Here is a 20,852-nt window from a genome sequence, read left to right on the forward strand (position 1 = left end):
TTTAAAACTAACCGTCGTTTCATAAAATTTTAAATAAAAAACAAAACGGTCCACTAGTAAAATTAAAAATAAAAAGTTGCAATAAACAATAATATTGTCCACTTCCAGATTTTAAAAATATATAATATCAAAATAGACGATATTATAGTTATTTTTTAAATTAAATTTTAATATATTCTATAAAAAAATAACAATAGTTAAAAATAATTTTGTATTACAAAATAAAATATTTATCATAAGTATAAAGATAATTTTAATAATTTTTTTACTTATAATATAATTTATATATTTAAAAATATTTATTACTATAAATATTTATATAAAATAAAGATTTAAATATATTTGTAACCCCTATAAAATAAGGAAGATGTTTTTGATTTTGATCCTTATATTTTTTTTATCATTCTAAAATTTGTAAATATTATATTTAGTCCTTGTAAAATATTTTCATTTCTTGTAAAATGAGTATATATTAGCTTTGATTCTTGTAAAATATTTTTTCTTTCATTTTCATTTCTCAAAAATTTAAAATCATTATATTTATTTTGGGTACACTACAAAAAATGTCACTATAGGTATAATATATGTAGGTATATACCTATTTGACATATAGTTACATACAATTTTAGTGTTGATTTTGAATGAGATTTAACAACATAATTTTGTGTGTCACTATAGTCTATACCTACACATTTTAACAATATACCAACATATATTATATTTATTGTGTGGGTAAAAGTAGTTTTTAGTGACACGTATTGTGTCACTATAAAATATGTGTTACTATATGAAAATTTTATTGTAGTGGTATATTTTACTACTTTTTATATATTAATTCTCAACAGGCTCAGAATTTTATATATTCTAATGGGAATTATCACCCTCCCCTGCCTTTGATCTGGACAAGTCATTGTTGAGGGATTTGTTATTCAACCAAAGTCCCACTAAAGATGTTGCACTTGCGTCTGTCTCGATGAGGTCTGTACCATTTGCACCAGTTCTAGAGAAGCTTTCCCTTTCAGATATGAAATATGGATCTGTAAGGCGGTTTTTTTTTATAGAAACCCTTGAAGACAATGCCATACCCATTTGACTGCAGGAGAACATGATAAATGCTAGCTCCCCAGAAAAGGTTTTTCGTTTGAAGGGGGCTGATCATTCTCCTTTTTTATCTAAGCCTCAAGCTCTGCATAAGTTATTGGTAGAAATATCAAAGATCCTCAGAGAACGTTTATTGGCTAATTTGTGAAGCCTTACTAAAATCATTATCTTGCTTCCTAACACTAATTTCAAAGTATATAAATAACATCTATTTTAAAAATTTATTAAATTTGTTAAAAGTGTCATGTATTAATAGTTGTGGATATCATTTAAACTTTTAATAAATAAATAAATAAATAAAAATAATCACATAACAATAGAGACTAAAAATAATAATTTTAAATTTTAGAGGATGAAAAATAATTTTTTTGTATAGAAATAAAAATTAAAATTTGTTCATTTTATGAAGACTAAAAGTATATTTAAATCTAAAATAAAAATATACTACCTTAATGTATATTTTAATAATGACAAACTCTCAATTTTAAGTTTTAATTATGAAGAGTTTTCATATAAAGTACTATTAGTTTTATTCAAGTGTTTTAGGTTTATTTTAAGTTAAAAGCTTAATTTGGTTCCTTATAATATTTTTTTGTTTCAATTTAGTCCCACTTTAATTTTTGGTTTCAATTTGGTCCTCAAGAATTTAAATTATTGCAATTTGGGACTTCTGTCCAAATGATTTAAACGGAGTTAACCGTTGGCCACGTGGATGCCAGGTGAATGCCATGTAGATGTCATGTAGATGCATAGGTGGATGCCAAATTTCTTGAATACACCTGGAACCAGAACGACCCGTTCTGAAACTAGAACGACCCATTCTAGTTTTAGAACGAGTCGTGAACGGCCCGTTCTAGTTTCAGAACGAATCGTTCTGATTCTAGAATGCCAAACACAAACGGTCGATGATTATAGTTCACGGTTGTGAATCGTGCAAGGAAAAAGACCCAAGGTACAAAATATTTCAAATACTAGATTTGGTAACATTGTCAATGGGGATTGATAACTTCAATTGCTAAACATTTGGGCTATATAGTGTATCATTAATGACAATGCAGTGTATCACTAAGGACAATGGTAACATGTTTTATTTCATTGTTAGTCAAACAGGAATGAACCACTTACTACCAAATTGACACTATACAGTCAAGAATGAAACGAAACGGTGTTTCTCCTTGAAGTCATTGACGATGTACCCCAACAATAACAACCTGTTCTTGAGGAGGTACAACCTAAATTTTTGTGGTTTAGGATTTCCCTTCAGCGTTACCCAGATGATTTCCTTTCTCAGTAATTTCTTTGAATTTTTTTAGTATATGTTATGTTCTAAATTTTTGTTTTCAGTTTCTGAACCATGTTTCTGTCTTTGAATTTATGATATGTTATGAATTTTTATTTTCAATTTTTGAATCACATTGCAGCATTTTGGTTAATGCATTGATGAAGTTGGCGTTCTGGAATGGGTCGTTCTGAATCCAGAACGGCCCGTTCTAACACCAGAACGGTCCGTTTTGGTTTCAAAATGGCTCATTCTGCTGCACTCATGGTGTGTTAAATTTGCATTTGGAACGGCCCGTTCCAGTTGCAAAATTAACACATAACATGTGCAAGCAGAACGGACCATTCTAGTTCCAGGTGTATTCATGAAATTTGGCATCCACCTATGCATCTACGTGGCATCCACCTAGCATCCACGTGGCCAACAGTTAACTCCGTTTAAATCATTTGGATGGAAGTCCCAAATTATAATAATTTAAAATATTGGGACCAAATTGAAATAAAAAATTAAAGTGAGACTAAATTGAAACAAAAATATTATAAGGGACCAAATTAGGTTTTTAACCTTTATTTTATTTAGTATTTAGAAGTTTTGTGACACCTTCTACTTCTACTTATCATGCATAATTATTATAATATAAAAATAATAAAAAATAATAATACTTCATTTCATAATAGAAAACCATGGATAAAAGATTTTTTTTAACAGCTAAGAAAAATTTTCATTAAAAAGGTACCAATGGTACCAAAAAGAAAAAAAAAGAAAAAAGAAAAAGTGTACATATAGAACCAAACATATCGATCCCAAAAAAAGAATAAAAAGAAAAAAGAAAATTACACACTTGTACCGCTTCTTTCGTTGTTTCAGTAAACTCTTCACAACCTTCTACTACTACCCTATATGAGAAACTCTCCCCCACCCTTCCAATTTCTCTAATTGTGTTGATTTTGTTTTTACGTCTCCTCCTCGTCCCTCAAAAAACAAGTTCAGTACCTCACCCTTCCACTACAAAAAAAAAAACTTATTATTGACAGACTTTTTTCCACGGATAAATATTTGTCTGAAAAATGACATTACCGATGAATTTTTCCGACGGATATGTGTTCGTCTGAAACATAACTGATTCTGACGGATATTACCCACAAATTTTTTTTGTCTGAAATTTCAGATGGATGTTACCCACAGATTTTTTCTGTGGGAATATTATGATGTTTCAGACAGATATTTCCCACGGATTATCTGTCTAAAACATTATTCTTAGAAAATAAAAAAAAATCGTCGATAACTTTAAAAAATGTAATGATAAAAGATTAACAAATTAAATTCTTAAATACTTAACTAAATTTTTCATGCTAATTAATTTACCATACCAACTATTATATATATATAATTTATAATTAAATGATAGTATAAAATAATAATTTACTATCAATATATTTTAATATTATATAGTTAATTTTATTTAAATTGAGAAATATATAATTAGTGAAATGATATTGATGCATGATAATCTAAAATTAAAAGATAATTTCTTAACATTTATAATAATTTTACCAATTTTGAACTATATTGTTTTTAATAAAACAAGATTATTATTTAATACAAATTTAAAATGTTTTTTTAAAAATATTATCAACAATACTCATGAAATTACCAATGTTATTACCGACGGATGTATCCGTGGGTAATTATTTTTTATTAATAATTTATTTTAAAAATAATAAAATTAATTTATAAGTAATTATAATAAATAAAAATTAAATTAGATAATTACCCACAGATAAATCCGTGAGTAATTATTTTTTATTAATATTATATTAAAAATAATAAAATTAATTTATAAGTAATTATGATAAATAAAAATTAAATTAAATAATTACTAATTTTATCTATTATATATTTTTACTAATAATCCAAAAATATGATTGTTATAAAATTATTTACAAGATACAATAATTATGGGCAATAATAATTAAGAGAGGTGAGGATCATCATCACCAGAAGTCCAATTAAGCTAAAATCTAAGAGTTAACGCTCAATGCAATTTTTAATCTCTCTATATATATATATGAGATGATAGATAAATAGATAGAGTTTGGATATTTTGACACCAGGTATAAAATTTAAACACTTATATCAAATTTTATACTTTTAAACTTTTTATATAATACAAATTTAAATAATTTCAACCATTGAATTATGTGATGTTATACTCAAAATTATTTATATCAAATTTTATTCAAAATTATTTACTAGTTCATTGCATATTTTTTATTTTAACATTTAATATGATATTTAAAATATGTACAAATATTTATTTTAAAAAATATATCTAAAAAAGTTTAAATCATGTAAAATTTGATATACATGATTTTAAGTATAATATCATATAATTTCAAAGTTTGATCAATTAAATTTATATTACATAAAAATTTATTAAAATGATAAGATTTGGTGTAAGTTTTTAGATTTACATCTAGTACGTATCAACAAATTTTGAGTTACACACACACACATTTTTTTTTTGAAGCAAACACACACACACATTATTAATACTATTAGATATTATATTTTTTAATAGTGTATAAATATTGATAAATAGTAACAAATAAAAAAAATTGTGAAGTCTAATAATGTAAATTTCCTAGTTTATCATATATATATATATATATATATATATATATATATATATATATATATATATATAATAAATAGACTAACAAGTTTACATTATTATTATGTCACATGTAAAAAATTAAAATTATTAAAGTTTTTCTAGTAACATGTTTTTTTAAGTTTTTTTGGTAAAATTTTGCACCAACCAAATGATATCATAAATTGAAATAAAGTATTGTTATTGTTGACTTTTAATACATATCATAAACTAAGTTTATAAATGTTTCAAACAATGCATGCTTAAAAATCTGAAGACATTAAAAATAAGTTTTTGTTTTGTGATTACAAAATCAAATATCAATCTTTTTGTAAAACTTTGTGCATAATAATATTTTTTTTATTTTTCTATTATTGTTGATATCATGTTCCTCAAATAACTACTTTTGTACAAATTTTATATATAAATATTATACATACTGACTATTCAAATAAATTATTTATCTCATGTAATTTTACATAAATTATTTGTTTTATGTGTAGCAAAAATGCATGTTTAAAAAGAAAGAAGATTTTTGTTGGAAGTATAAATGCTTCATTTGTCTTAAATTTTTTTTTTATTATATATTTTCATAGTTTAATTTTTAAGATAGTTAATTGAAGAATACAATATTATCTATGCTAGCACACAGCCACATATATTTATATAAAAATAAGTTGGTTGGTGAACTTACTAAACCTTTTTTTTTCTTTTCAATGCGATTTTTTTAAAATATATTTTTCAATGCAATTTGATAATTCGATTTAGTTAATTTTAATTATTTAAATAGATTTATTTGTACAATTCTCAAATTGTCACAGCGAAGTTAACACATTAATTACTAATGTAATAACTTAAATTATTTTAAAAGAATCAAAAATTAAATAACACCAGATTAATTTGTTAGAAATTTCTTCACCTATGCTCGTGGAAACGCATAAAAAGGGAGAAGTTTCAATTAACTGAATTAGTTTGGTTATATAATTTTGGACACATCAGATTTTAGAAGTTAGAAGTATTAATTAATTAATTAATTACTTTGTTTATTGAACTTTTTGACATAATTCAAATATATATTCCCGATACAAGATATAAAATTTATATCTCGAAAAGAGTCAGTTATTTTGAACCAATTATCACGTTCATAAAGATTTCCATTGTGCAACTACAAATATTTGAACATACCCAACCTTTGGTGAGCATCCCAAACGGACACGGAAAAGAAAGGCAAAGACTAGTCTTTACACGTCACAGCCATCATGAAATTTGAATAGCCATTTTAATATATCTTTCTTCCTATTTATACTCTACAGGATCCACTTTCTGTTGTCTCTCAGAAATATTATATCACTTTTTCTCCTTCTCCTTTTCTCATCAACCATTTTCTACGGAATGGAGAACTCAGACCACTTACAAGACCATAAGGATGCTCACGACCGCCAGGATGATCTTGGTTTCTATCTCTGGTTTCCTAGTTCTAAGAGAGCCAGAAAGTCTTCCCCTGACCCTAACCCTAACCCTAACCCTCTCCTTCCTCCTCAAACAAATAGCCCGTCGTTAGAGATGCAAATGTCATGCCCTAACCCTAACCATGACTCTTTGTGGATGCCATCGACCAGCCACAACACTAACCTTATGTTAGAGTTTTCTTCAAGCGAATCCAGCCACAGCACTAACCCTACCTTTGAGTCATCATCCACCAACCGCAAAACTAACCCTACGTTAGAGTTATCTTCCGACCACAACAACAACAACCATCAAGATGCTGCTGCTGACCTGAATGTAACTGCTCCCGTCGCACCCGCTTTGCGTCGCCGTCGTCGTGCACCCTCTCAAGGAAAGAGTGAAACCGTGCCTGCACCTTTCCCTTGGGCCACCGATCGCCGGGCCATCGTGCACAACCGCAGATATCTGTTGCAAAACAATATTCTAACGATCAGAGGGAGAGTCCAGTGCAAGAGGTGCGAGCAGGAGTTCGAGATGAGGCTCGATCTAGAGGAGAAAGTGGCTGAGTTACAAGAATTCATTCAGAGGGAAGGAGACATGCATGATAGGGCACCAGGTGCTTGGATGAATCCACAGTTGCCAAAATGCTCACAGTGTGGAAAAGAAAATAGCGCTAAACCCATCCTTGGGAGCACTAAGAAAAGGGAAATTAATTGGTTGTTCCTTTTGCTAAGCCAAATGCTGGGTTGTTGTACCCTTGATCAACTCAGATATTTTTGCAAGCACGCTCAAGTCCATCGAACGGGTGCCAAAAATCGTCTTCTTTACCATACTTATATGAATCTCTTAAAACAGCTTGTTCCTGAGTGGTTCCATGCTTGATCAAGCCATCATATGACGATGTACTGGGTACTTGGTAGTGTTTGTTTTCCTTATGATCATTAGTTTTTTTTAATTAGGTCATTTCAATTTGGATGTTAGTTTGAAGAGATGTTTTATTTATCGTTTTTAAAATAAAAAATATTGAAAGGTTGAGTACAAAAGATACTCGGATGAAAAAGAAAGTTACCGAGAAACTTTCAACGTTTGCGTCAAATACTTAATCCGAGGGAGTATTATTTTGTTATTCATGTAAGTGACGTGGCATGATATGTATTACTTGACTATTATAATTATACCACATAAAAAAAGGTTTCAAAACCCTCTAAAAATTAAAGGTGTGGTAAAATTTGTCTATATATATTCCGGTATTATTTTGTTACATCTGTTCATCCTCATATATTGAAAAATGTCCATATATCATTTTGTACCCTCCTAGGTCGTTAGACGATTGACCTTGTTCCCAAGGTTATCGACCAACTAGTATGTCTGAGACTGAGCATGTTCACTGATTGATTACGATCATGATAATTAACCTTCCAATATTTAATAGTCATTAGAATATGTAGTAAGCAAAGATAGAATTATAAAAATAAGTCAGTTACGCATAATATAAAATAAATAAATAAATAAATACTTAAAACGATAAAGCATTAATCCTAATTATTTGGGATAAGAGATAGAAACAGGCATACAACTACAAAAGGATGCAGGCTAAATAGACATAACTAGCTCTTAGTCGATTACTCTTGAATGCTCCGTTGAAAGAGTTTTCTCTGTCGACAACTAGAACACATTTATTTAATTTCTTCTAGATTTTTTAGTTATGTTTTGGTATACTTAAAAAGTCTTACATTAATTAAAAATTGAAGTTAAAAGTAATTTATAAATATCTTTTTTTCTTAACTGATTGGGTACCTTTTCAAAGATAAAATTAAGGATGATAAGATGGACCTATACATATCTACAAAACACTTTTATATGAAATGGATAAATACCCACTTATGTAAAGATAGGTTCGGGAGGAGTGTAGATCCGCAAAATTCAGTGGGTGCTGTTATAGGTACTATGGTACCCAACCTACCCTGTTCTGCAGTTATATACATATATATAATATAATATAATTACTAAATAATAATTTATTTATATATAATAATAATAATAATGTTATTATTTTAAATCTAAGATACAAGTTAAAATTGTTGGAATATTTTTTTCTAAGCTTTATGATAGCTCATATTAAATTGAAATTAATAATATTAAGAAATTATACTACTTATTATTTTGAAAAGTATCAAATTAAAACTAAAAATAGTAGAAAGTTTAACTTCACGAGCAAATGTCAATGAGTCAAATGGGATCAAGTATCCAATTTTGCAAAAAATTACTAAAGATGTTTTGATGATCTCGATTTCAATCCTAATTTCAAAACTTGCACTTAGTATTAGAGGTAGATTTTTGAGTTTTCATCATTTTAGGCTCCATGATTTTACTTTGGAGGTATTTATGTGTGCACAAAATTAGTTGAAAACAAGCAACAAGATAATAAATAATTAAAATTTATTTATTTAATAAAATTTATTTTATTTTTTATTATTGATTTTAATTATTAATTTAAATTGTTTAATAATTCATTTTCTTGTCATGTAATTTCTATTAGTATTACTGGATCAAAGTAATATATAGACTTAGAAGATACGCGTTTGCAAAAATATGAAGAAGTTGATTTTGATGATGAGATCAAATGTCTATATATTTATTTTTTGAAATTTATAATATATTTAAACTATAATTTTAATCTAACTAATTTCTGTTTAATTTTTTTCACAGATCTTAGATAATATTGTTAACATATATATAATCATTATGTTAAAAATTTAATTACAATTTTTATTATGTTAATTTTTTTAAATAACTGACCGTTTTCGAATAACAATCTTTATGATAAGCCCAAGATGACTCAATTGTTATACCTCTTCAAAATATGAAATTTCAAAATGTTTAACAAACAAAGTAATTAATACATTAAATCAAATAATAACTATTCACGGAACTTCCTGTCTACATTTAAATACGAAGCTCTTTGAGCATAGGTGAAGACGTGAAGTTTTTAACTCATTTTCTCTCCATTGAGGACATGTAGATTTGTTTTTGCTCTGGTCTTAAGTCCTATTTAATTTTTGGAAGACTAGGTTAGTATGTGTTAACTTTGTTGTCAATTTGAGATGATAAGTAACTGTATTTAAATAATTATTAAATTCCAACTAAATCAAATTATCAAACTACCACTACAAAAAATGTGTGATTTGTGGCTGTTATTTTGATAGTTTTTGGGATTAAAAACCGCCACAAATTACATTACCAGCGTCATTAATAACCGTTAGATCTACGGTCGTAAAAAATGGTTTGTGGCGAATATTTTGTAAACGCTGGTTTTGAGTGTTAGAAAATTTAATCACTTAACCAGTTAAAAAACGTCACAAAATTGCAGTTTTGTTTGACTTATTTGAGTGCCTAATTCATGTTTATGGCAGTTTTAAACCCCCACAAAATTATTATTATTTTTCTTGTTTACATTTTTTGGCGGTTTTAGTAAATTCTACCTATAATTATAAAAATATTTATGTGTTTTGTATATTTCTTGTTCAAATATAATTACATAAAGATACATTAAATTAACAACTTTTAACATTATAAAAAATCAATTTGTAATCTTTATAAATTATTTAAGCACACCCTGTATATGTGGATGCCTTGTAAGATGAATTCATAATGAGCTTGTGTGCATATACAACAACTGCAAAGCCTTTCCCCACTAAGTTGTACACGAGTGTTAAAATAATATAAAGCCACTGAAGGCAAGCATAGTGTGAACTGTAAAATTAACCAATTAAAACAAGACAACCTAATCGTTAAAAATTAATGATGTGTAAGTGGCTTGTAAAGGGGAGAGAGAAGAGATAAACACCTTAGATAATGCAAAAAGTTGAGAGTGCATGCCGTTTTGATCACGATTAAAATTGGGTCCAAGCCGTTCCATTAGAGCAGCAAAACACCAAAATGCCTCTGATTCGTCATCCATCACAAACAAAATTGGAGATAGAAGATCACTCATTCCCTGTAACAGCATGTATATAAGATTCCCGAACTATATGAGATAATAATCCTCAACTATAACCAGTATTTTGAATTGCAGGAAGGGGGGAAAGACAGCATATGAAAACAGTGTGTTTGTTTCACAGATTAAAAACTCAATCTTGAGAATAGAGTTGGAAATGTCATATTCCATGTTTGTTTAGAGTTTTGAAAAAGTATTCCCGGGTATAATTTATTCCTATGAAAGTAGCCACAACATAATTCATTTCCCACGGTGAAGGATGGGAAAGTTGTATTCCCATGAGAATGTGGGAAGTTATATTTTAACCCACTTATTCAACTCATTATTTATTTTAATTAATTTAAAATTTTAAATATTCTCAGGAATGTTAAAATCCCGCTAAACACATTTTTAAATATTCCTAGGAATGTGATTACGGGAAAGTAGTAACATACTTCAAAACAAATGTACCCAAAGGCATAGTATTTCAAGGTTTCAACATATACTGGGTTCAACAAGACAATATCTATTAAGGTACTCCTCCCTGTTGAGAAATTATGTTATAATTTAAAATTTAAATTAATTACGTTTTTTTTATCAAAGTTGGTTTTCGTGATTTTTAACGTTCAAATTGCAAAACCGTTTTGGTTTTTGGATGTGAACATATTGACTTTTACAAAAGTGGTTAATACCCACGAAACATTTTTCTTATCCATTGGTTCTTGTTGTTACAAAAAATTAGGAATCACGGTGCACGTGAATGTGACATGCTTTTAACTGTCCAATATCGTGCCTATATTATGCACATTGCTACGTGAGAAAAACACATCTGCAAGTTCATTTTTATCTCTCTCTGAATATTATTTTTACTACAAAATTATAATTTTGGAGCGATGTTCTTTGATTCGGGGATCTTTCACTGCATTCAAACGATCTAATGGGTTGACGTATCTTGAGAGAGAAGCGCATTATAAGACTCAAAATTACCAGTGCAGTGGGAGCGTTTTCTCTCTAAAGATAGCGCTCTGCGTGCTTCAACTCAGGCTACTCTAAACCTATTATTTAATATTCTAATTTACTCTTTGTGTTTGATTAGTTGTTATTAATTGCTCTGTTTTAATTTTATAATATTCATTGTGTTGTTGATATTGGTTTTATTAGAAAATCTAAATATTTTTTTTTGTGTTCTATTAAATTTATTTTCTAACAATCTTAGAGAGAAAACGTCTTTCCTTTTTTTGTTCAATATCAACATGTCTGCAATGGATATTTTAAATTCTTTGAGTAGTAAGCCAGAAAAATTTACTGGTGAAAATTTTTTTATGTTGGCAACAACAGATGAAATTTTGGCTTACTGAGTTTAATTTATTTTCTGTTATTTTAAATGGAAAATCTAAAAATTGTCCTGATTGTGCCTTGGTTGAAGCTAGTTCTTCTAGTGATAAAGATATTTTGTGTCATGGTCGTATTTTGAGTGCTTTATCTGATAATATTTATAAAATATTTTGTCATACAAAAACTGCTTTGGAGTTATGGGACGCTCTTGAACTAAAGTATGGTTCTGCTGAAAAGGGTTTAAGAAAATACTATTGTGAAAGAATGATTTATTTTCAAATGGAAGATGGAAAACCTTTCTCTGACCAAGTTCATGAATTTGAAAATATTATTTATGATATGAAAATGAAAGAAATTACTTTGCCTGACATAATGCTTGTTAGTCTGTTAATTTCTAAATTGCCTCATTCTTGGTCTGAATTTGCAAGAAGTCTTAAACATAAACCCGATCATTTCACTTTATCTGATTTATTGGTTACCTTGCGAATTGAAGATAAACATCGTATTTCACAAAAGGTTTATAATAAAACCCCTTTTCAGGCTAAGGCTCATTTAGTGGAAAACGCTAATAAGCCTAAACAAAAATTTTTCAAAAAATCTGGTTTTTCCAATAATAAATTTGGTCAAAGCTCTCATTTCTCTAAAAATAAAAACAAAGCTTTTAATAACAACTACAAACCAAAGAGTAAAATTCAAGGAAATGAGTTCTTTTGCTTTGTTTGTGGAAGAAACAATCATTTTGCTAAAGATTGTTTTCATCATCGTCGTCAACCAAAAGACATTACATCTGATCCCAAATCTTCGTCTCAGCCTCAAGCTAATGTTATTACCGCTAATGCTAGCTCGGATTCCCCATCTAACAGGTATCATGTCACTAGCCCAGAGTTAAATTTTATTTATAACTCAAATGATTGGTGGATTGACTCTGGAGCTAATGTTCATGTGTGTGCTGATAAAAAATTATTTTCTTCATATCAGGAATGTGGCACACGTACTGTAAGCATGGGGAATGGGAGCCTAGCGCGCGTCATTGGTCTAGGCCGAGTAGAATTAGAATTATCTTCTGGAAATTGTATTGTTTTAGATGAAGTTTTTCATGTTTCTGAAATTAGAAAAAATTTGATTAGTGCTGCTTTGTTAGTTCAACAAGGTTTTAAAGTTGTTTTTGAATCCAATAAAGTTGTAATTTCTCGACATGGTTCTTTTGTTGGGAAAGGATATATTTGTGATGGTTTATTTAAACTTAGTATCATGTCTTCCTTTATTAATAAAAATTCTAGCATTTCTTCATCTTCTATTTCAAATGTTGAATGTTGTGACACTTGGCATGGTAGACTTGGACATGTTAACTTGAATTCTATTAAAAGAATGATAACACTTGATCTTATTCCTAAATCTTTTAATGAATTGAAACAAAAATGTGAAGTTTGTGTTCAAGCCAAACAACCTAGAAAATCTTTTCAAAATTCTGTCCAAAAGGAAACTTGTGTACTTGAACTCATTCATAGTGATATATGTGATAGTAATGGTGTTATTACTCGTGGTGGAAAGAAATACTTTATTACCTTCATTGATGACTTCTCAAAATATTGCTATGTATACTTGATTATTCATAAAAGTGAGTTATTTGAAAAATTCAAGGTTTATAAAGCAGAAGTTGAAAATCAATTAGAAAGGAGTATTAAAATTCTTCGTTCTGATAGAGGAGGGGAATATCCTTCCAATGAAATGAGTGAATTTTTTTGAAACACATGGCATAATTCATGAAGTCACTCCTCCCTATGCTCCTCAATCTAATGGAATTGCTGAAAGAAAAAATCGTACTTTATTAGACATGATAAACGTTATGCTTATAAGTTCTGGTTTGCCTGATAATTTATGGGGGAAGCCTTGTTTACTGCATGTCACATTTTGAATAGAATTCCTTATAAAAATTCCGATAAAACCCCTTATGAACTTTGGAAAAATAGAAAACCAAATTTGAAATATCTCAAAGTGTGGGGGTGTCTTGCAAAGGTGAATATTCCTATTAATAAGAAAAGAAAAATTGGTCCCAAGACGGTTGATTGTGTTTTTCTAGGATACTCTTTATATAGTACTACTTATAGATTTTTAGTTATTAATTATGAAGTTTCTGAAATTTCTAATAATATAATTATGGAATCTAGAGATGCTGTTTTCTTTGAAAATATTTTTCCTTTGAAGAATAAATTGTCTAAACCTGTTTATGATACTTCTAGCTCTGTTTTACCTTCTAGTAGTATTGTTAACAAGGATTTTGAACCTAGAATTAGTAAAAGAATTAGAAAAGCTAAAAATTTTGGTCCTGAATTTTATTCTTTTTTACTTGAAGATGATCCTAAAACTTATAGTGAAGCTATGAGATCTGTTGATGCACCTTTTTGAAAAGAAGCTATTAATGATGAAATAGATTCTCTTAAAATCAATAAAACTTGGTTTTTGACTAACCTTCTTCCTGGTTGCAAGAATATAGGTTGTAAATGGGTTTTCGGAAAAAATTGAGAACAGATGGCTCCATAGATAAGTTTAAGGCAAGACTTGTTGTTATTGGTTATAAACAAGTAGAAGGTGTAGATTTCTTTGATACATACTCTCCTGTTTCTAAAGTTACTACTATTAGAGTTTTAATTGCACTTACATGTGTTTTTAATTTGAAAATTCATCAAATGGATGTAAAAACTGCCTTCTTAAATGGTGACTTGGAAGAAGAAATTTACATGAATCAACCTGAAGGTTTTATAGAACCTGGAATGGAAAATAAAGTTTGCAAGCTTGTTAAATCCTTGTATGGTTTAAAACAGGCTCCCAAACAATGGCATGATAAATTTGATCAAGTTGTTTCTTCATATGGATTTCAGTTTAATAATAGTGATAAATGTGTTTATGTGAAACAATTTGATGATAATTCATGTGTTATTTTATGTCTCTATGTGGATGATATTTTAATCTTTGGTAGTAATCTATATATTATAAATGATGTGAAGTCTTTCTTGTCTACTAATTTTGAAATGAAGGATCTTGGTCTTGTTGATGTTATTTTAGGTATTAAGTTGATTAAGAATCATGATGGTATTGTTTTGACACAATCACATTATATTGAAAAAATATTTAAAAAGTTTAATTATTTTGATGTGAAACCAGTTTCTACCCCATTTGATCCTAGTATTAAATTGAAGAAAAATATTGGTGAAAGTGTCTCTCCTCTTAAATATTCTCAAATTATTGGTTCCTTGTTGTATTTGTCTAATTTCTCAAGATCGGACATTGCATATGCTGTTGGTAGGCTAGGAAGATATACTCATAATCCCCATCATTCACATTGACTTGCTCTAGAAAGGTTATTTAGATATCTCAAAGGAACTGTTAATTATGACATTCACTATGCATGTTATCCTGCTGTAATTGAAGGTTTTTGTGATGCAAATTGGATTTCTGACTTTGATGAAACTAAATCTACTAGTGATTATGTCTTTACTTTAGCTGGAGGTGCAGTAGCTTGGAAATCTGCAAAACAAACTATTATTTTTCGTTCTACTATGGAAGCTGAAATAATTGCCTTAGATACTGCTAGTAGTGAGGCTGAATTTCTTAAAAATTTACTATATGACTTGCCATTATAAACCTATACCTCCAATCTCAATGCATTGTGATAGTCAAGTTGCCATTGCTAAAGTTACTAGCAAAAACTTTAATGAAAAAAGAAGGCACTTGAGAATAAGACACAAATCTATCAGAAATTTGATAACTCATGGTGTTATTTATGTTGATTTTATCAGGTCTGAAAATAATCTTGCGGATCCACTCACAAAAGGGTTGACGCGTCAACAAGTACTTGAATCGTCGAGGGGAATGAGACTAAAGTCCATCAACTAGTTGCAACAATGGACACCCGTCTCCACATAAATGGCGATCCCATAAATGAAGTTCAATGGGTAATAACGAAATTGTTTGTTAACTAAGTACACCATTATAAATTGCAAAATTATTGCATGTTCCATTCCTATGGCAAGGTGTACTCTAAAGTAAACTGTGACAGTAAAAGGTTGAGGTATTCAAATATTTATATTTATTGTGTTAAAATTAAAAATATCTCTTAATGGACCCAATGACAATTGTTGTAGGGGTGGGTGTCACAGACCACCCTTGGAAGGATTTACCTAGTGAGTGTGGTGGTGGGGCCGCTACTGTGAGATATATGGACAATCTCTAAATGACACTCACGAAACAAGATACATGCGCAAGGCCGTAATGCGCTCCACTGATTAGAACTCATATGAACACCTTTATTATACATGTTATGTTCTAAAATTTGGTTAAAGGGATATAGCTCAAGACAATTATGTCTCCATATTCTCTCAAATGGAAGTTCATATGCACTAGGTATAAGGCTCAAACCCGGAAGGTTCCTTGTACTGAAAATATAATATATTATGCTCCACTAAAATATTTAAGTTTATATATATATATATATCATCTTTTTCTATATTTAAAATTTTAAATTAGTGGGAGATTGTTGAGAAATTATGTTATAATTTAAAATTTAAATTAATTACGTTTTTTTTATCAAAGTTGGTTTTCGTGATTTTTAACGTTCAAATTGCAAAACCGTTTTGGTTTTTGGACGTGACCATATGTTGACTTTTACAAAAGTGGTTAATACCCACGAAACATTTTTCTTATCCATTGGTTCTTGTTGTCACAAAAAATTAGGAATCACGGTGCACGTGAATTTGACATGCTTTTAACTGTCCAATATGGTGCCTATATTATGCACATTGCTACGTGAGAAAAACACATTTGCAAGTTCATTTTATCTCTCTCTCAATATTATTTTTATTACAAAATTATAATTTTGGAGCAATGTTCTTTAGTTCGGGAATCTTTCACTACATTCGAACGGGTTGACGTATCTTGGGAGAGGAGCGCATTATAAGACTCAAAATTACCAGTGCAGTGGGGACGTTTTCTCTATAAGGATAACGCTCTGTGTGCTTCAACTCAGGCTACTCTAAACCTATTATTTAATATTCTAATTTACTCTTTGTATTTGATTAGTTGTTATTGATTGCTCTATTTTAATTTTATAATATTCATTGTATCGTTGATATTGGTTTTATTGGAAAATCTAAATATATTTTTTTTGTGTTCTATTAAATTTATTGTCTAACACTCCCTGCTGTAATGAATACATAATATTTGTTTAATCTAACGAGGAGTAAGGGGAGAAGACAGCATATGAAAACAATAAAGAGGTCGGCATAATGATTCATGGTTACAAAATATACTTGGTTCAAGAAGATAATAGCTATTGATATACACCCTCCCCTGCTGTAGTGAATATAAACATTCTTTGTTTAATGAAACAAGAGGGCTCATAACTTCGGAAAAGGTTAATGCTAATATTTTGGTGTTTAAGACATATGATATTAATAACAACATAATTACCTGGCAATAACCAAGATCAAAGTTGTAGAATGAATATGTCAACAGGATATCTCGGAGAACATATACGTTTGGATTATCACTTCATAGAAAGCGAGCGATCTATCAGTTCTCACCTTCAAAAATACAAAATAATCAATTATAGTCATTCTAATTTAGAATGTGTTGCACTAGTTTCCAGCTTACCACATCTTTCTCAATAAGCCCTTTCCTTTCCCTGAATTTTGTGAATCTTTTAGCCTGTGCTGAGGATATACTCTACAGGGAAAAATAGATTACAAATTTATATTTTGAGAAAGGATTAGCTGAGAGCATATAGAATTACAGCACAAAAACAATGTCAAAAGCGGTGGCAATATCCATTATTAGAATTCATAATTACAAGGGCATTGATTGGGAAAAAAAACACACTTCGGAAACAATAAATAGATGAGTAAATCCAGGTTTACACTTCAGATCACCATATTTCAGTAACTAGCTGGGTTAGAGTATTCATTTAATCTTTTTATCAGCTCCATATTTAGTTTAGGATAGCACGCATTCAATGCGGGTAACAGTAACCAAGGACCATTGAGTCAAACCTGGCTCCATGTGAGAAAAAAAAATCACCAGATGCAAGTGCAATGTGGTCACAAGTGGTTTTGTTATCTTTGACTGTAATCCAATTCATTTACACCGATATTGTATCATCAGTCTTGCGTCAATATACTTAACAGCTTCTAAATGTAAAATCCAGCATGACATTAATTTAAATATTTGGCAAGAAATTGGGATAAAAAGTATGACATTAATTCAAAACACGTGCCATTAATCTTCTCCAGGGTGTAAATTGTAGTAAAGAGAGGATTGATCTTTTGCAGACTAGAAAGAATTTTGAGAGATTCTCTACTGAAAATAAGGGTAACCTTTTTTTTTTTTTCCCATGATGGTGGTCATTCAGCTAGATTCTATTCAAACTAGTAAAAATTATTAAAAGTCAAGAACAAAAATAGTTCACTTGTCAAGTTCAAATATGTGGTCTGTTATAGTACTAGGATGATCTTGGGTTGCCTCATAACTTGTGGAACAGGACACATTAAGATCTGAGCCAATTGACATGAATTCAAATTGACTCCAAAAATAACATCAATTTTCAATATGACATGTTAACTCAGGACAATCAACAATAACAGACGGGAAGAGTAGCTCTTACTTGAATTTTAATAGCCTGACGCCGCATGTTGAGAAATTCTCTACTGTGCTTCCATGTACGGAATCTAAGCTGAATCTGAGAAGCGGCTGCCATCTTTTTCTTTGACTTGTAGTTGCGATAGCCATGTTGGATCCTCATTGCTGCTACTATTTGACGTGCTTCATCCTCTGGGCTGATAGATTCAACTGCCTGAAATCGTAATTTTAACGAATGCTCCCTAAATGCTGCTTGAATGCGCGCTGCTGCCTCAGCAGCTGTATGGTAAGCTTCCAACGTGTCCTTTAGGTAGAGTTGGTCCTCAGAAAGGTTCTCAGAATTCACTGGATCAGTTGATCTAGTTTCCAGTGAGCCACTCATATTTCCAGCTAAGCTCATGTCATTGAACTGCTCAACCAGAGACTTTTCAGAAAGGTAAGCTGCCAAGCCATCACACCCCTTCATATATGCAAGATCAGCAGCAGTACATCAACCAGGATTTTGTTCCGGAAGACAACAGGGTTGCAACCATTTTCTCCCTGCAAACACAAATTTTAAATCAAATAAATAATGAATAGTTAGTTCATGCTCATTACTGGAAACTGAAAATATCATATAGTGCCTAATTTCATGATAAGATCGTATAGCTTATGTTGTCTGATTATCTTTACAGTGAAAGGAACTTGAACAGTGAAGTCAAGACAGAAAACGTTTTTCAGGCCAATTTGGTTGCAGCTAGGCAAATTGTTCAGACAAGTAAGGTATCCGTGTATCATACATTCCATAATATGCTGCCCAATGAAGAGCTGTCCATCCAAATTTGTCGCGGAAATCCAGTGACAAGCCTGACCAACTAAATAACGAAATTGCCCAATTATATCCCAGCATTGCGCACAAATGAATTACACCTTGGCCTTGCGCATCATATTCAGAAGTCTTGTAGCCTAGGACAATTCGTTCCAAAAGCCATTCCTTTAATTTGTTTTTCAACGCAACTTCAAACAAGGCATCTTTTACTTGTGAAAATGGAGTTGTTGTAACAGCCCATTTTTCGTGGGCCAAAGGCCCAATTCGTGGTCCAGAACGGGCCGTTTCAATTTTGAAACGGGCCGTTCTGGAATAGTGAGTATGGCCAAAATTGTAGAAGCAGAACGGGCCGTTCTGATGGGAGAACGGGCCGTTCTGGTTTGGGAACGGGCCGTTCCAGTTGAAAAATTTACATAGGTTTGAAGGGCCCAGAACGGGCCGTTCCGATTTTGGAACGGGCCGTAGTGGTAGGTGGGCGAAAAATCCTATAAATAGGCCTCAAATCCTCTCATTTCTACACACCTCTCATTCTCACTCTCTCTTCTCTTCTGTTCTCTCTTTCGTTCCTCTTCTTCTCTCTGAAGACCAAGAGGAACTCAGAGGATGAGGTTCTACTCCAGTTTTAGTTCCGATCCTTGTTTAAGGAAAAAGAGGAGGAGGTTCTGCCCAAGTTCCTATTTATCCAGGTACGGGGGAAAATGAGATTATTTATATATAGAGTTACATGAGGGAATTGGGTAGAGGAAGAGCCCTTAGGGTTATGAATAATTTTATAATTATTTCTGTTTGGAGGATTAATTATCTTATGTGATTCTATATATATTTAGGATTACGAATATATGTTTAACTTGAGAAAATGATGCTCTGGGAGAGAGAATGAAATTATAGAAAAGTGCCTGTAAGTTAGGTTGTGAAAAATTGGATGATTTCTGTTTGAGAAATTGAGGATCCCATTAGATTCTGTATGTGTTGAGGATTATAGATATGCTAATAATTTGTAAGAATGATGATCTGAGAGGGAGAACGAAATTGTAGAAAAGTGCCTATGAGTTAGGTTTTGGAACAATTGGGGATTTTACTGTTTATGTTAAAATTATATTAAATTGATCATTCCAATGTTTATTATATTAGTTTATGAATGTTATTCTTATATTATTTTATAAGAATTGATGATTGAGATGTGAATTGCTTGAGGATGTGTAAACCCTTATTTTGTTAGACTTATCTGTTGAGTATGTGATATGGAATTGTGTATGTGATATGGAATCGTGATATGAGATGAGATGTTGTATGGACATGATTAAAAATGTGATTGCGATGTGTTTCCTCACACTAATGACTAGGGATGGCACGACCCCTGGGTAAGTGGTGCTACAGGGAGGGCGTGACCCTAGCATGGTGTGGGATGAGTAAGACAGTTAACACACACCACTTATGTCGATTATGGCAGCCCTGGCATAGAGTTAATTGCAAGAGACTATGTGGATTGTAATGTGATTGTGGTTCCTCACACTAAAGGATCGAGGATGATACGAACCCTGGTAGTGGATGCTTCAGGGACGAGCGTACTCCTGGATGATCAGGGATGATATGAACCCTGGGTAGTTGATGATTCAGGGACGAG

At 30.6% G+C, this 20,852-nt stretch overlaps 1 protein-coding gene across 1 annotated transcript; it reads right to left on the minus strand.

The window, feature by feature from the left end:
- Nucleotides 1-10,312: 10,312 nt before the first annotated feature.
- On the minus strand, nucleotides 10,313-19,436 carry LOC145957562 (calmodulin-binding transcription activator 5-like). The gene is made up of 5 exons (XM_083073897.1): nucleotides 19,200-19,436; nucleotides 18,446-18,960; nucleotides 17,440-17,511; nucleotides 17,257-17,369; nucleotides 10,313-10,476 (listed from the first exon to the last, which is right to left on the minus strand). The coding sequence occupies exons 2-4, from the start codon at nucleotides 18,884-18,886 to the stop codon at nucleotides 17,295-17,297; spliced, it is 588 nt and encodes a 195-aa protein (XP_082930023.1). The 5' UTR covers nucleotides 18,887-18,960; nucleotides 19,200-19,436; the 3' UTR covers nucleotides 10,313-10,476; nucleotides 17,257-17,294.
- Nucleotides 19,437-20,852: the final 1,416 nt, after the last annotated feature.

The sequence above is a fragment of the Cajanus cajan genome, chromosome 4 (genome assembly GCF_000230855.2).
Source record: "Cajanus cajan strain Asha chromosome 4, NIPB_CcT2T_4, whole genome shotgun sequence".
NCBI classification, from domain to species: Eukaryota; Viridiplantae; Streptophyta; class Magnoliopsida; order Fabales; family Fabaceae; genus Cajanus; species Cajanus cajan.